Source organism: Armigeres subalbatus, chromosome 2, assembly GCF_024139115.2.
Source record: "Armigeres subalbatus isolate Guangzhou_Male chromosome 2, GZ_Asu_2, whole genome shotgun sequence".
Lineage (NCBI taxonomy): Eukaryota > Metazoa > Arthropoda > Insecta > Diptera > Culicidae > Armigeres > Armigeres subalbatus.
Genome location: NC_085140.1, coordinates 100548008 through 100566402, shown reverse-complemented (window position 1 = coordinate 100566402; position 18395 = coordinate 100548008). Strand labels below are relative to the sequence as shown.

General features: G+C 39.6%; 2 protein-coding genes across 4 annotated transcripts in view; one reads left to right on the top strand and one right to left on the bottom strand.

The window, feature by feature from the left end:
• Positions 1-3349: 3349 nt before the first annotated feature.
• The window catches only part of LOC134210434 (mediator of RNA polymerase II transcription subunit 24), a 71561-nt gene continuing 56515 nt past the window's right edge, over positions 3350-18395 (top strand). For all 3 annotated transcript variants that reach the window (XM_062686481.1, XM_062686479.1, XM_062686480.1), the window contains exons 1-2: positions 3350-3477; positions 18237-18323. In XM_062686481.1, the coding sequence (XP_062542465.1) occupies positions 3364-3477; positions 18237-18323 (201 nt within the window). In that variant the 5' untranslated portion in view covers positions 3350-3363. The remainder of the gene's footprint in view (positions 3478-18236; positions 18324-18395) is intronic.
• On the bottom strand, positions 3464-4816 carry LOC134210435 (chaperone protein DnaJ-like). The gene is made up of 2 exons (XM_062686482.1): positions 4315-4816; positions 3464-4250 (listed from the first exon to the last, which is right to left on the bottom strand). The coding sequence occupies exons 1-2, from the start codon at positions 4698-4700 to the stop codon at positions 3464-3466; spliced, it is 1173 nt and encodes a 390-aa protein (XP_062542466.1). The 5' UTR covers positions 4701-4816.

The following is an 18395-nucleotide window of genomic DNA, read 5'->3' as shown; positions in this document are numbered from 1 at the left end:
CATTATATTCAATGGTAAAAACTATGTTTTAAATGGTGTTGTAACAATAAAATTTATGATATTTTAATGATATTTTTTATCCGGGAACTTTCCCAACTTTGGAAGTAGTGCCGTGGATTCCCCTAATACTAAAGACACACTGGTGGTACAAGGACCGTGGTATACCACGGTTATATACCCTAGTACATATTGTACCATGGTTTTCCACGTTGTACCAGCATGGTACAAGGCGACACACCTGTGGTACAACTTGTACCATGGTACGAATACCATCAGTGTGTCATTAGTATAAAGATGCGCTAAACAACGCATCCATTAGTTTGACAGATAAAGCTTCGGAAGAAAGTTCGGTTCGGAAGTCCGGACTTCCGAATTCTAAGTTGGTGCTACGCCGACAATATGGCTCTTCCGGAAAGTTGACCTTGACTGCCGTAATCTGGAAAAGTGACGTAACCGCCATTTTACAACATGCATGTTTTCCATTTTTTTGTTAAAGAGCTCGATGAGTATATAGGACTCGTTAACACCATTTTTGGAAAATGGCGTATACGTCACTTTTTCAGATTACGGCCGTTGAGGCTTTGGTCCGATTCGCGAATTAAAATCAAATTAAACTTAAAAATGACAGTTCAAAATTTCCAAATAACCCTGCCCGCAGAGCAAGCTTACTTTTGACAGATGTTGAATCATTTTTGGTAGATATTTTGTTGTTCTTGCTGGGTAGCACCAGCCATTCTTATGAGCGGGGGATTTCATAATTTCTGAACTGTCACTTTTAAGTTGAATTTGATTTTAATTCGCGAATCGCCCGGATAAAAAATATCATTAAAATATCATAAATTTTATTGTTACAACACCATTTAAAACATAGTTTTTACCATTGAATATAATGGAATTTCGACAATAAAATCACATGAGAAATAATGGTTTAATAAAAAAATAAAATGAATGGTAAATGGAACTTTTACAATAAAAAAGGGGGGTTGTTATGTATCTTTACAATAAAAAAATCGAAAATTTTCCATACAAAATTCTGAGCAAAACAATTGATTTAACGGTTCTTCAATGGGATGATTTTCGAGCAACAAAAACAATAGAAACATCGTGTTTTAAATGTTTTCAATTACTGTTTCTATTGTTTTACAATAGAAATACAACAGGATTTAGAATACATTATACTCCAACATTACAATAAAAATACAATAGAATTAATTGTTTTATAAATTATTTTATTTTTAATATGATTTTAATTTAGTTCAAACTTAATTTTCACTCATTTTACCTCGCTTTGCTGTTACTTGGCCACGGGTGCAGAAACGCTGAAAGTAAATGAAAATGTAAATTATAAAAGAATGTTAGTTTTATTAGAAAAGAACATCGAGAAGAAAAGATAAAAATACCTACATCAGTTCTTATTACATCCTGTTGGTGAGATTGGCCAATGATAACCACTCTGAACGATCTTGAGTCAGTGAACGGCAAGCACCAGTATTTCATCATGTTTCATTTCTGTAAAGGAACAAGGATACATGTTATACTAATGACACACTGGTGGTACAAGTACCATGGTACAAGAATCTTGAAATGAATAGCATACCAATTATTGTCTTTATTAAAGATAGTCTTGATTAATTTTCTGTTCTCTTGTACAATGGTACAAGTACAGTCGGGATTCGCTGGTTGGGATCTTAATACTTGGGTCACTTTTTTAGTTGGGTTTTCGCTGGTTGGGCCATGGCCCAACTAAAAGCAAACCGTACGTCAAAATTCAATGTAAACACGGAAAACGGTATTGGGCGTCACTGGACATCATTTGTGATGTTCTAAGTCGAAATACACGTGTTCAAATGGCTGTCAGTTGGCCCAACTAAAAAACTGAATTCGTTAGTTGGGCTGAGATCGTGTCCAACCAGCGAATCACGACTGTACCACAGGTGTGTCCTTAGTATTACCAGGCATGTCATCAGGTATTATGATGATACAATTTTATTTATTTTTTGTTCGGGATGAACCACTGCGCATTATGTACATTGAACTTTTGTAGTATCAGATTACGATTACCGGTGGTGAATATAAGTCGTTTGCCAGCGCAGTATTCATTTTCAAAATCTCACTTTACCGGTCGCTACTAAACGCGCTGATAAAGTTAGCAGCGCAGCTGACAGGTGACAAATTTTTCAGCGCGATCACGGCGCTGCTATTTGGTGAACTATCAAAATGTCAAACGCCACCATGTCAAATGCCACCGGTACGAAATGCAGCCACCAAAATGATAACCGAAAATAGTGACCGATGTGAAAAGTTTGACCAATCTAAAATGACAGCACGGCGATGGTGATCAAAATACTCGCGCCCAGTAATGATGCTCTAACGCGTTTCAACACTTTAGGTACTTACCACGGTAGAAAGCCCTAGTGATCTACTGCTGCCCAGCACCAGAAAACTGTAATGAAAAAGACACTTTCTGCAACCATACAGTTTCATTATTTTTATCTCTTCGCTTATTATAAACAAAACTGTACACGCTCAAATGAATTAGATATCTCCGAGAAAAAATGATGAGCAAAAGTTTTTGTTCCTTTCATTTTTTTTTTAATTCAAACTTTTATTGCATAACATTTAGACATGCAATATGAAAATATATTACTTGAGAATCGGTACATATAACATTTTCATTAATTTAATTAGCAAAGCTATTGTAATTTTATTGTTTTCAATTGTTATTTCATCAATATAATAAATCCATAAAATATCCCAAAACATATTAATTCAATCATATTAGACGAATTTCCAGATTTCCAAACCGAATACTTTTATAATTTGTTTAGTTTCTGGATGAGCAATACTAAAAACATAAGCGAACAATAAAAATATAATAGAATGTATTGGTAACACTTAAATATATTGTTATTTGAATGTAAGTACATTGCAAGATCTTTTACAACCGTGAACATTTTACAATAAGCATACAATAGTTTGTATTGTTTACCACACAATCTATTGTATTTCAATGGGTTATGTCATACAAGTTACTGTATATTTTTATCCGGGCGGACCAAAGTTTGAACCAGAGTTGATGAATGTCGGATGAGCGAAGTGGCACTGTTGTACGATGATGAATGATGATGATCAATTTTAACCCATGTACGGGGTAATTTTTCCTGAGCGTGTTCAAACTAAACTGTCACATCACAAACAAGATCGACAACATCAACAAAGCACCCCCGCCCGGTACAGTTAGTCGGATTTTTCGGGAATTTCTGACAAATTTACGGATTTAGAAGGTAATTTTCTATTGTATTACAGAAATTGTTTAGGGACGACCTTTTTTTTGTATCTTCAGTTCCATTTCTGCGGCGCAACATGATCATGGACAACCAGAAAACGACGAGCAAGACGACGCTTCTCAAGCTGATGCTGATGCGGGCCTGGAAGGAACGTTGGACCGACTGCCAGTGGGGAATCAACGTAAAAACGGTGAGTCCAGTTTGTTCTCTTCCTGCATGGTGGCGTCCAGTTCCTTGAGCAGATGACGCTGCCTTGGGGTCACCTCGGTAGGAATGCGAATTTTTATTCTCACAATATGCTGACCCCGTTCCTGCGTCGAAAGGTCCCAAACGCCCTTGCCCGGGATGCGAATTTCCGTGTCGGGTTGCGTCCCCGGAGGAACGTGCACGTTGAAGACACCGTTGATTCCCTTGATGGGAACGTTCGCGCCGAGTATCGCTTGGGTGAGCGTTATTTGCTCGGTCGAGGCGATGTTGAGACCATCTCGCTGAAACCGATCGACGTCTTGCACGTTGAGGATGATGTTGATGGACCGTTGGTGGCCCGGTATGCGACACTTGATGATATCTCGATTTTTAGAGGTTTTTGGAATGTTCACCATTAGCGGGATTGGTTTCAGCGTGATTCCTTTTCCGTGGCATTTGGGACAAATTAGTTTTTGGGGGGTGGTTCGTAGGCCTTTGCAAAATTTACACGTCATCCAAAGGGTTCCGTTTTCGGTTTGAAGGGTTTGCCTCCCGGTGCCCTGACAGACCTTGCACAAACCCTCTTTGTCCACCGGGGGGAAGCTACCCCAGGCGGAGCATTTGTCACATTTGGACCCGATCGGAAGCTTTACCTCACGCCTCCCGCCTTCGATGGCTTCCTTGAAGGAAATCGTGAGGACGACATCCTCGTAGTTTAGCTCGTTGATGGTCCTCCAACTGGAGGAAAGGGTTTTGTGACGTTCGCGGGTGACATTTCTGCAACAAAGGAGTTGGTCTCTAAATTTTGGTATTTAAAAATTGTTTAAGCATAAACTCATACCGGTACAACTCCGGATTTAACGCAATCACACTGTCGCCCTTCTTCTGTTCGCTCATCAGCGCTTCGTAGGCTTCGGTGATCTCCTTGAATTTAGCCTCATCGACAAGCTCTCGCGCGTTCGTTCCCGCATGCTGCAAATCCGGATGGGATTCCTTCGCCAGCGAGTAGTACGCTTGTTTGATCTCACGAAAGCTGGCGGATCGCTTCACCCCCAGGATGCTGTGGTAGTCTTTGGCGACGGCTGTGGACTGTTGGGCATGTGGGGCCGGTGTCTTCGACGTAGCCGACGACGGTTGAATGAATTTGAATTTCGGCTTCGCTGGCGCCGACGGAACACCGCGGATATAACGAATCAAACCGGACCCTAGTTTGAATTTATCGATCATGGTGGTTATACCAAAGCCGTTGGAAATGTTGGTCAAGAAGGCGCGAAGGATTGTTAAAGGGTTCGGATGACAATTTGTAGTTTTTTTTTCGGTTGGTTGCTACGATTTAAATAATTTGGTACGTGGAGAGGTGTAGTGCGCGCTAGTGATCAGCTGGGCGAAAGTGCCCCCCTGAAGCAATTGCCTATTCCGCATTTGGAGCTTCTTGCCGCGGTACAAACTGCTCGGATGTCGCATACGGTACTCGAAAACCACAACATATCCGTTATCAATGTGGTATTTTGGATAGATGCAGAGGTGGTACAATCGTGGATTCGAGATCCGATCAGCGCCGCTACAAGGGGCTGTCCACATACCACGTGGACAATTTTGAGGGGAGGGGGCGTATGTCGGCTGTTCACGATTCAAACAATTTTTTGAAAATTTATATGGAGATTCGTACACGCTGGGGGAGGGGAGTATCTAAAACTAACCAAAACCTGTCAATGTGGTATACGGTCAGCCCCAAACAGTTCGTTGGTTTCCTTATCGGAGAGATTCTGAGCTTGACGAAACCAGCAGACTGGTGATGGGTACCGACAAGGCTAAACGTTGCAGACCTACTGACAAAATGGGGAAAGGATCCAGATCTACACCCGAGCAGTCCGTGGGCATGAGGCAAAGTTTCTGTACGACGAGGAGGAAAAATGGCCCAGGAAGAGTTTGCCGCGGACGAATATGACTGAGTAACTTCGGGTTCGTCTGTTGCTACGCGACGTTAAGGTACCAGCGGACGCGAACCGTTTCTCGAAGTGGACTATCCTGTATTACATTCCGCACTTAAATGCAGTGGTAAGGAAAGTGTCGGCGGCCTACTTCTGGTGTAAAGCACATCTCTGTCGTCCGCTTGTTGCGCGGATGGCTTCACTACCAGTGCAACGCATCATGCCGAATCTTCGGCCGTTTAACTACGTAGGCGTTGATTATCTGTGGCCGTTTGATGTTACTGTAGGGCGTTGAACAGAGAAACGTTGGATTCACCTGCATGGTGATACGAGCGATACATTTGGAGGTAGCACACGGACTGACAACTCAGTCCTGTTTGATGGCGATATACCGGTTTATCGGTCGCCAGGGCTGACCGATTGAGTTCTTCGCCGACAATGGGACGAATCTGCGGGTTGAATTGTTTGTTAGGGACTACGCCAGTTCAGCGAATGGTGGAAACCAACAATCCCCCACCTTGAGGACAGTTAAGGCTTTCAACCGCTAAAGACTAATTAAGCAGAGCTGGCCCTGTACAGACTGATAGTCAGAATCTGGGAAACAGAACAGCTACCGGAGGAGTGAAAAGAAGGGGTAATATAGCAAGGGGTAAATTAGTAAGAAAAGCGCTGAGCTGGAGTGTAAGAACTTTCGAACAATCACCATCTTAAATGACACATTTAAAGTGATCATCTTCCGTCATCTGTCACCGATAGTAAATGTATCCGTGGATGTTAGATATTAACTTTGTAATTACTAGGCTTTAACTATGGTATAGACCTTCTCTTAGGTTTAGAGATAATTAGAAGTCACGTCTTTATTCTTTACGATCACAGAATCTAATAGTTTAGTCATTGGTGTAACTAATAAAAAATTCTAGAGGGGAATTTTTTTTTTCTTTATTTTCTATTTTTACAGTCAATATACACAAAAACATTTCGCTTGCTGGCCTAACAGATAGCTATTTTAATACAACCGTAGGCGACTTGAAGATTACAAATAATGTTCATCAACGCTCAGTCTTTACATGAAAAAATCTACAAAATTTGAACGAGTCTCAAAAATCTCAATTCTTTTTAAAAACATTGATTTTCGTAAATTTTGAAATGTCTAGATCTTTACATATGAGTTAGTTGAACAAATCTTTGAATCTGTGGAGTTTTATTCTGATCATAATCCATAAATTACGTAACGCTTAGAAGAATGCTTCATACAAAATCTAGAAAATGGGGTGGGGACGGGGGGTTTGAAAATTGCCAATTTTTGCGTTACGTAATTAATGGATCTTCCGTAGCTTTTGCATGTTTGTTAATTTAGTAAATATTCGGCGAGTTGCCCCCACAAATTCAAATACTGTCAGCTTGTCATAATGTAAGCAAGATAGAGGAAAATAGGACAAGTTCGCCAACAACGATTGTAACATCAGTAAGCATCATTTTCACATTATTAGGGTCTGTCTCAATTGGATAATTAAACTGAAATTAAACTTAAAAGTGACATTTCAATAATTATCGAATAACCCTGCTCGCAGAGCAAGATTACTTTTGACAGATATCGAATCATTTTCCATCGATGTCCAATTGGAATTGCTGGGTAGCACCAGCCATTCTTATAACGGGGTGATTTTTTAATTTTCGAACTGTCACTTTTAAGTTTAATTCTCCAAATGAGACAGACCCTTAATCCAGCTTTCCACGCTCGCCCTAATGGCGGATGCTATTAAAGTTTTGTTATTAAGGGTCTGTCTCATTTGGAGAATTAAACTTAAAAGTGACAGTTCGAAAATTAGCAAATAACCCGGTAATAAGAATGGCTGGTGCTGCCCAGCAATTCCAATAAGACATCGATGCAAAATGATTCGATATCTGTCAAAAGTAATCTTGCTCTGCGAGCAGGGTTATTTGATAATTATTGAAATGTCACTTTTAAGTTTAATTTCAGTTTAATTTTTCAAATGAGACAGACCCTAACTGTTTTCCGAGACTGAACTGGAATTTCCATCAAAGTAAGCAGTGTATTCTTCGTAAGCAGTAAGCAGTGTAATCTAGAAAATGGGGTGGGGACGGGGGGTTTGAAAATTGCCAATTTTTGCGTTACGTAGGGTAAGGGAGGTATTTTGGACCACTAGTTCGACGGCTCATATTTTGGACCACTGAGTGCAAATTCCTCTTGGTGGTCCAAAATAAGAGCCCTCGTAAGGGTGGTCCAAAATACATCCTTTACCCTAATTAATGGATCTTCCGTAGCTTCTGCATGTTTGTTAATTTAGTAAATTTTTGATGAGTCGCCCCCTCAAATTCAAATACTGTCAGCTTATCATAATGTAAGCAAGATAGAGGAAAATACGACAAGTTCGCCAACAACGATTGTAACATCAGTAAGCATCATTTTCACATTATTAGGGTCTGTCTCAATTGAATAATTAAACTGAAATTAAACTTAAAAGTGACATTTCAATAATTATCGAATAACCCTGCTCGCAGAGCAAGATTACTTTTGACAGATTCAAGCTCTATCTGGTAAAAGGGCGAATGTCGCAAGAGAGAATTCTCTTCGTCGACTTCCCCTCTTTTAAATAAAAGTGACAAGCAGAGGATTTCTTTGCAGTTTATCACCTCAGAATGCAAGTTCGTATTGTTTTCTACCGTGCAGAGGTGATAAACCACAAAGAAATTCGCTGCTTGTCACTTTTATTAAAAAGAGGGGAAGTCGACGAAGAGAATCCTCTCTTGCGACATTCGCCCTTATTCCAGATAGAGCTTGAGAGCTTGAGATATCGAATCATTTTCCATCGATGTCCAATTGGAATTGCTGGGTAGCACCAGCCATTCTTATAACGGGGTGATTTTTTAATTTTCGAACTGTCACTTTTAAGTTTAATTCTCCAAATGTAACAGATCCTTAATCCAGCTTTCCACGCTCGCCCTAATGGCGGATGCTATTAAAGTTTTGATATTAAGGGTCTGTCTCATTTGGAGAATTAAACTTAAAAGTGACAGTTCGAAAATTAGCAAATAACCCGGTAATAAGAATGGCTGGTGCTGCCCAGCAATTCCAATAAGACATCGATGCAAAATGATTCGATATCTGTCAAAAGTAATCTTGCTCTGCGAGCAGGGTTATTTGATAATTATTGAAATGTCACTTTTAAGTTTAATTTCAGTTTAATTTTTCAAATGAGACAGACCCTAACTGTTTTCCGAGACTGAACTGGAATTTCCATCAAAGTAAGCAGTGTATTCTTCGTTGCCCATGACATCCCAATGTTTATCATTTTCAGGCCCAAGACGGCCTCTTTAATAAAGACGATAATAATGGGAATTAAAAATATTTTATTTAACTAATATGTTATATGAGGGTCACAATCTTCTACAAGTTTCATTTAGTTGGAGGAAAAGTCAACGGTCAGTGACACTTGTGAGCTCCTCTACCCGAGCAGAGAATGAAAACAAACTGGAAATTCATTTGGATATTTTGATACTTGCATTTGCAATATCAAATTTTGGTGACCCTGTGGTCGAGTTAATAGTAATCACATCAGAAGTTGAGAACTAAATGTTGTATCCAAATAAACAAAGTTATATCAAGTTTTGATATTACGGAAAACAAAAATAAACTTATTTTGATATTGGGCATTTTTTCTACGGTTTACATAATGAGTTTTCATTATGACAATGACTATATCTTGCAAAAACAAAACAAAAATATCTCAATTTGATATTATTTTGATCAATGGATCACATAGTGATATCAAAATACTCATATCTTATTTAGTTACTCGTTTGATCGATATCATGCGATATCAAGATTTACAAACTAGATTTAGTTATCATTTAGTTATGTTGTATAAGTCTTGATATCAGAAAAATATCTAATTCAGTTCCTATTTTGTTTTAATTTATTTGAGATGACATCAAAATAAAAATATCAAAATTAGTTTGACTTTTGGTGTTTAATCATTTTATTTTATTATTATTCAGTCTTATTCGATAACTGATAATAGAAAATAATTATATCTCGATTTATTGCTTATGACCATTCGCGGATTTGGTAACCAAAAAAACGAACAGTGGGTAATGTCTGTGACATAACCGCTAAGTGGACGTAGGACTTCCCTCGACCATGCCTTTAAAATACATAATATGTCCAAATTTCTCACATCAACTATTTTGGATAAATAATCGGCGTTGCATACCATTCCTTGGCAAAATCTTCTCATCAAACCGACACAGAAATCAAATCTACCTCGAACAAAAATCATCAAAAAAAAATCAGGAAGTATCTGTCCGGTCACGAAATATTAGCCTCGACAGTGGCAACCTTCCCACTGAAGGACTGCCTGAAATAAACCACAAGTTGGCTCAGCAGGAGATGTAGACTGTATCTCAGCCCTTCCACTGAAGGGCCTTCTAATCCGTGCGATAGCGACTGAAGGAGAACATTATTTTTAACTCTTAGAGCCTTGAAAAAGACTGTTTGCTTCGGCCAAGTGCAAAAAGTAAGAAAACGATCTTTTCAAATAACCGCGAATTTCTAGTGATGGTATAAAAAAGTCTGAATGCTCTGCGAGCGAATGCACTTTTCTTTTATACTACTTAATTTTGAATCTTCTCTGCTTTCGTGGGCCAATCAGCTAGTGTCTTGTATCCCGCTTCTTTGTCAGCCAAAGCGTCATCATCATCAACGCGTTCGAGAAGGGCTTGTTCTTTTTTACGCTTGTTGCTCGCTGCTGGCGTCTATTTCTTAACGAGACTTTTGCTTGATACAGGCCAATAAGCCGGGCAAGCGAGCTTAGAATTGCAGTTCAGGTGGGAAGTACATGTTCTTTTCTGAGCCAACATTGTTAGTAGTAGAAGGAAGGAAACACCCGGACATGGGATTTCGGGTGATAAGATTTAGAATTCATAACATGGGACGATCATTCAGTCACGTTCGCTTTGTGTGCGGTCAGTATCAAACAATGTTTTTCTACATATTTTTTTATCAATGCCAATATTGCATTGATCAATGCATAGATATTTAACGTGTATTTGCTTAGAATTTAGTTCTGGGTCGCGCGGATTTGGCGCAGAATGGATTTTCATGTCGCGCGGAAATGGCGTGGTTTTGATTTTAGTCGGCGCGGAAAATATTTCAGGATCTCCGTAACAACCCTGCAATTTCTATCTCGAAGGGAATTGAAAGCTTTGATATTGATCTCTATCATTGGCTCTCTGAAGAACCGTTTGTTTTTTGGACATACATGCTGCATCATGTTGCTTTTCTTCAGCCCGTCTCGGCTCATCACCGATGCCGGCCGGTCTCGGCTCGACTCTGCTGCTGCTGCCGGTATCTGCTCAGCATTGTTGCTTTGTCGGGTCTGGAGGGTGGACTGCTGCTGTACTGGCTAGGTTTCAGCTGATGATGGTGGCTTCGATGGTGTCGAGCCGAAAAAGCGGTCGGTGCAGACTTCATTCCCTGCTAAAAGGTGTGATCGATGATGCGGTTGCTTCGCTTGTCCCGGTCAGAATGAAAGGAAAAAATCGCGTTGTGCTATTTTATGGCTTCTCGGCAGACCCAGCGGCTGCTCATTCGCTGGTGTCTGCACCAATCAGAACGTGGTAATGGAATGATGCAAGAATTATGCGGTACCCATATTTATAGGTTCCCTTGATCTCGATGTTTTTCATTGAAAACAGTTTCATGCCTATTGAAACAAGTTTTTCGGGTCTTATCAAGCATGGACATGAAAGGCATACTTGAAATCTGTCGATTGAGGGGCTCACCGCAGAAATTCGTCCACTGAGACGAATGCTATTAACGTTTAAAATCTTTCAACACAGCGTAACGCGGTTGATTTGAATATTTTGAAATGACACCCGGTATAGTAAAGAGAGACGTAAGTCCTACGTCAAAAGCGGTAAAGTTAAAATATGATGAACGATTATAATTTACAATTTCCAACTCCATTATAACAGGTAAGCTGAATATTTCAAATTTAGAATTTAGTAATCATGACAGATTTCAATTTAATCATGCACAATATCGAACAAATAAATCTTGTAAAACCTTAGGGTATGACGACTCTGTGTGGCCCTGAATGGCCGGAACGAAGTTATGACGGCGACTCCCCGTGGATGCGTGTGCACGCCGCGGAGGTCTGATTGGAAGAGGCAAAATCATGGCTTGCTGCTCGCTGATGTGTGAATCTATTATAACAGCGCGCTGAAGGCATTTTACTCAAACCCCACATTTTCCTTCTTCTGTCATTAAAAAACGCAAAAAAAATCTTCTAGCATAGGATGCAATGCTTGTTTTTCTCCTGGGTTATTTAAATGCGACGAAAGCGAACATCGGTTGCATTTGAGCAACCGATTAAATCCTTTGAAAACTGCACACCATAATAAACTTGACTCAACATCATGGTTTTAATACCAGAACAATGATTCAGAGTGTGGGTTCCCAAACTGTGGGCTGCGAAAGATAAAACGTGATTCATACTTTCGTTGGATGATTAGAGAACAACAAATTTTTGAAGTCTTCTTTTGTTTGTCAAATACAATGACAATTTCTTCCAAAAAACATTCCAAATCTTACCCAAATGCAATCCAAAACTAAGCGGCGTTGAACTTCATGTTATTAGTCATGAAGTTCAACGCCGCTTAGTTTTGGATTGCATTTGGGATTCAAGAACAACCTAATAATGATAAGAAAATTCATGCTAATCCAAATTCAATCCAATCCAAATCCAATCCAAATCCAATCCAAATCCAATCCAAATCCAATCCAAATCCAATCCAAATCCAAATCCAATCCAAATCCAATCCAAATCCAATCCAAATCCAATCCAAATCCAATCCAAATCCAATCCAAATCCAATCCAAACCAAATCCAAACCAAATCCAAATCAAATCCAAACCAATCCAAACCAATCCAAACCAATCCAACCAATCCAAACCCAATCCAAACCAATCCAAACCAATCCAAACCAATCCAAATCCAATCCAAACCAATCAAACCAACCAAACCAATCAAATCCAATCCAAACCAATCCAAACCAATCCAAATCCAATCAAATCCAATCCAAATCCAATCCAAATCAATCCAAACCAATCCAAATCCAATCCAAATACCATCCAAACCAATCCAAACCAATCCAAACCAACCAAACCAATCCAAACCAATCCAAACCAATCCAAACCAATCCAAACCAATCCAAACCAATCAAATCCAATCCAAACCAATCCAAACCAATCCAAATCCAAACCAAACCAATCCAAATCCAAACCAACCAAACCAACCCAAACCAATCCAAACCAATCAAACCAATCCAAACCAATCCAAACCAACCAAATCCAAACCAAACCAATCCAAACCAATCCAACCAATCCAAACCAATCCAAACCAATCCAAATCCAACCAAACCAATCCAAACCAATCCAAACCAATCCAAACCAATCCAAACCAATCCAAACCAATCCAAACCAATCCAAACCAATCCAAACCAATCCAACCAATCCAAACCAACCAAACCAATCCAAACCAATCCAAACCAATCCAACCAATCCAACCAATCCAAACCAATCCAAACCAATCCAAACCAATCCAAACCAATCCAAACCAACCAAACCAACCAAACCAACCAAACCAACCAAATCAAACCAATCCAACCCAAACCAATCCAAACCAATCCAAACCAATCCGAACCAATCCAAACCAAACCAATCCCAAACCAACCCAAACCAATCCAAATCCAATCCAAACCAATCCAAACCAATCCAAACCAACCCAAACCAACCCAAACCAATCCAAACCAATCAAACCAATCCAAACCAATCCAAATCCAATCCGAATCCAACCAAACCAATCCAATCCAAACCAATCCAAACCAATCCAACCAATCCAAACCAATCCAAACCAATCCAACCAAACCAAACACAAACCAAACACAAACCAACCTAAACCAATCCAAACCAATCCAAACCAAACCAATCCAACCCAACCAAACCAATCCAAACCCAATCGAACCAATCGAACCAACCAAACCAATCCAAACCAATCCAAACCAAACCAAACCAATCCAAACCAATCCCAAACCAATCCAAATCCAATCCAAACCAATCCAACCAAATCCAATCCAAATCAATCCAACCAACCAAATCCAATCCAAACCAATCCAAACCAATCCAAATCCAATCCAGACCAATCCAAATCCAATCCAAACCAATCCAAACCAATCCAAACCAATCCAAACCAATCCAAACCAATCCAAACCAATCCAAATCCAATCCAAACCAATCCAAATCCAATCCAAATCCAATCCAAACCAATCCAAATCCAATCCAAATCCAATCCAAACCAATCCAAACCAATCCAAACCAATCAAACCAATCCAAACCAATCCAAACCAATCCAAACCAATCCAAACCAATCCAAATCCAACCAAACCAATCCAAATCCAACCAAACCAATCCAAATCCAATCCAAACCAATCAAACCAATCCAAACCAATCCAAACCAACCAAACCAATCCAAACCAATCCAAACCAATCCAAACCAACCAAACCAATCCAAACCAATCAATCAAACCAATCCAAACCAATCCAACCAACCAAACCAATCCAAACCAATCCAACCAATCCAAACCAATCCAAATCCAATCCAAACCAATCAAACCAATCCAAACCAATCAAACCAATCCAAATCCAATCCAAACCAATCCAAATCAATCAAACCAATCCAAATCCAATCCAAATCAATCCAAATCAATCAAATCCAATCCAAATACAATCCAAATCCAAATCCAATCCAAATCCAATCCAAATCCAAATCAAATCCAATCCAAATCCAATCCAAATCCAATCCAAATCCAATCCAAATCCAATCCAAATCCAATCCAAATCCAATCCAAATCCAATCCAAATCCAATCCAAATCCAATCCAAATCCAATCCAAATTCGATCCAAACCATTTTTCCAGCGGTCTTTTAGACGGGTCACCACAAACCTTTTTCCGACGGTCTTCCAAACGCGTCTTGTGATTTAGCAAACCACAAACCATTTTCCGACGGTCTTCGAGACGCGTCTTGTGGTTTAGCAAACCACAAACCATTTTCCGACGGTCTTCGAGACGCGTCTTGTGATTTAGCAAACCACAAACCATTTTCCGACGGTCATCGAGACGCGTCTTGTGATTTAGCAAAACACAAACCATTTTCCGACGGTCTTCAAGACGCGTCTTGTGATTTAGCAAACCACAAACCATTTTCCGACGGTCTTCGAGACGCTTCTTGTGATTTAGCAAACCACAAACCATTTTCCGACAGTCTTCGAGACGCTTCTTGTGATTTAGCAAACCACAAACCATTTTCGACGGTCTTCTAAACGCGTCTTGTGGTTTAGCAAACCACAAACCATTTTCCGACGGTCTTCGAGACGCGTCTTGTGATTTAGCAAACCACAAACCATTTTCCGACGGTCTTCGAGATGCGTCTTGTGATTTAGCAAACCACAAACCATATTCCGACGGTCTTCGAGACGCGTCTTGTGATTTAGCAAACCACAAACCATTTTCCGACGGTCTTCGAGACGCGTCTTGTGATTTAGCAAACCACAAACCATTTTCCGACGGTCTTCGAGACGCGTCTTGTGATTTAGCAAACCACAAACCATTTTCCGACGGTCTTCAAGACGCGTGTTGTGGTTTAGCAAACCATAGACCATTTTCCGACGGTCTTCGAGACGCGTCTTGTGGTTTAGCAAACCACAAACCATTTTCCGACGGTCTTCGAGACGCGTCTTGTGGTTTAGCAAACCACAAACCATTTTCCAACGGTCTTCGAGACGCGTCTTGTGATTTAGCAAACCACAAACCATTTTCCGACGATCTTCGAGACGCGTCTTGTGATTTAGCAAACCACAAACCATTTTCCGACGGTCTTCGAGACGCGTCTTGTGATTTAGCAAACCACTAACCATTTCCCGACGGTCTTCGAGACGCGTCTCAAACCACAAACCATTTTCCGACGGTCTTCGAAACGCGTCTTGTGATTTAGCAAACTGAAATGTATCACTCGTCACATTTTAATCACTTGAATTCAACTCACCTCATGAAATCAGCGACAAGATCCAAAAAATAGACTGGCAGGATCGCCAAAATGTGTGGCCCTAAATGGCCGAAACTAAGTTATGACGGTGACTCTCCGTGGATGCGTGTGCACGCCGCGGAGGTCTGACTGGAAGAGGCAAAATCATGGCTTGCTGCTCGCCCATTGACACACTTATGTGTGAATCTATTATAACACGCTGGCAAGGTAGGATATTTCGGAATCTATTTAACTTAGAAAGTAGTTGTCTTCTACAGAGTTGTTCGGAAGGTCAAAACCTTTATGTTAAAGATTGGTTGTAGTTCGATATTCCGAAATTGTGAGATGTTCACCGTAATGGTTTAGATCTTTCGAACAACTCTATGGAATATCACAACTCTCTAAATTTTACAGATTCCGAGATCACAAGCCTGCTAAATAAATATTGACAAAAATTCCTATGCAAAATAGCCCATCTTTTAAGTTTTTTTTATAGTTCAAGATTTTAAAGGTACATTCCCCATACTATTCGTTTATTTTACGCCCTTGCTTGATTTCAGAAAAGCTTCTAGCAATGCGAATGGTGAACTTATGTTGTCGGTGTCTATTCGCTCTCTTACTATCGTACTGAACGATTAAAACATGTATCTCCTCACTGCTAGAGATGTCGTAAAATCCCGATTAATCGATTAGTTACTAATCGATTACTCTTGATTCTTGTCGATTATTGAATCGATTAATCATTGTGTAGTAATCGATTCAAAATTAATCGATTATCACAACGATGAATCGATTAATCGAAATAATCAATTAATTTTCGACATCCTTATGATGTCGTAAAATTCTGATTAATCGATTAGTAACTAATCGATTACTCACGATTCATCTCGATTATTGAATCGATTAATCGTTGGGTAATAATCGATTCAAAATAATCGATTATCACAACGATGAATCGATTAATCGGAGTAATCGATTAATTTGCGACATCTCTACTCACTGCCATGTTGTAGCTTGAAGCAATCCTTCTCGATTTCGACTGGTAGAACTGGAACTTCCGAGCAAAACAAACCAGTAAATAAACCAGCAGCACAAGCAAAGCGAGAAATAAGCTTTGTCGCTATAAATGATGTGAGAAGGTTGCAACACCCAGCAACGATACGCAAAAATGAAGCACGACAACTCTCTCGTTTGTGCGACAAACACAGTACACCGAACCTTTCGATGAATCTGAGAATTTCCATGCAACTAATTATCGTTGAGTATATTCACAAAACTGCACCTTTCACAAGGCCTGTTGAAGACTCTAGCGCAAATGAAGTTATCAAAACCCTTGAATTAATTTGGGACCCGATCGGAGATGATTTTCTATTTCGGGCACAATCAGACTGTAAAATTCCAACCCCAACAAAGCGGCAAGTGTTGTCAGTAATTGCCCAGCTTCTTGATCCACAGGTACCATGATCGTTTTGTTTGCGTACCAACCCAGTGCACACTGAACTGTGTTCAGAGTTCAAAACTAAGTACACAAAGGCACGCTCTTGGCTCATGTTCTGTTCAGGATGCATCTCAAACCATCTCAAGAACCTTCCCGGCCCCAAAAACCTCTGCATACAAATTTTCTCGCCGATCGGTTCAGTAGTTTCGGAGTCTATAAGGTTCAGACAGACAGAAATTAATTTTTGACCCTTCCTTCGGAAGTGTCTATAATTTCACTTTGTATGCGTTATGCAGGTGTGTTACGTATTAATCTATCAAGAAATCTCGTGAATTATCAAATAAAATGTATGGTATTTTAAACAAAATCACTTTGACATTGAAAACATATTTATAACAAATGATATGACATGGAATTATGCCTATTTTTCTGATTTGTTTCAAAGAAACAAAATGATTTTAATTGAGGAACATATAGAAGCATGTACAAAAAAGTCTTCTCAGAAAAGCAAAACGTAAAATTGAAAGGGATTTAAAAATTTCTTCAGTGGAAGCTAGATAGCAAATGTGAGCATGTTTTGAGACACTAATAGATCACTTGTATGCATGTATGTGTGCGTATGTGGGAAAATTCTGAAATTTACTATCATAAAAATCTCGCTCATTTTTAAGGTATTGAACAAGCTTAGTATTACCAAATTAGGCATCCATAAGGCGAAATATATGTTATTATTGAACGCTATTGAGTTTCGCTCAGATCAATGACTGATTTAGTTAGTTCTGGATTAATTAATATCGAGGTCTCTGGATATTACGAGTACAATATATGCAACCAGCGTTACGATTGTTACTAACTATGTCACAATAGTTTTTCAATCCGACGAGCGCCTTATAGATAGGCAGCATGAAGTACAGTACGTTATCATTCGTTAAGTTGTCACTCAACCCATGATATCCGCCTTTGGGTAGGCAATTATTTTGTCACTTAAACGGTAAATCGCAGTGGGAAGCTCATTAGTTATATCTCGTTTTAAATACTGGAGTCTGGAAAAAAAATTCTTATAACTAAGGAAGGGTCAAAATCTCACTGTAGGTTTTTTTTTTTTTTTTTTGTGTCTTTATTAAGGAGACTTTCAGCCCGAGGCTGGCTCGTCTCCGCTCACTGTAGGTGGATTAATCTGGGTTTATGTATATAGATTGCGTTATAAATCAAAAGGAATTCTAGTTCCCCAATAATAAGATAAACCATTTGTCGTAGAGGAATGATCATTTACTTGTTCTAAAATCTACAGGTTCTAACACGTGGTGTCAGCGGTGACGTCTACAATTTGGCAGACTGCATCCTACAGCAAGCAGTTGTTGGGTCCGGTGCCAATACGGTACGTATCTGTATCCTATTCGTAGGTCAGCTCTCTCTGGTTCAACTAACCTTTAATCTTTTCATTCTTCAG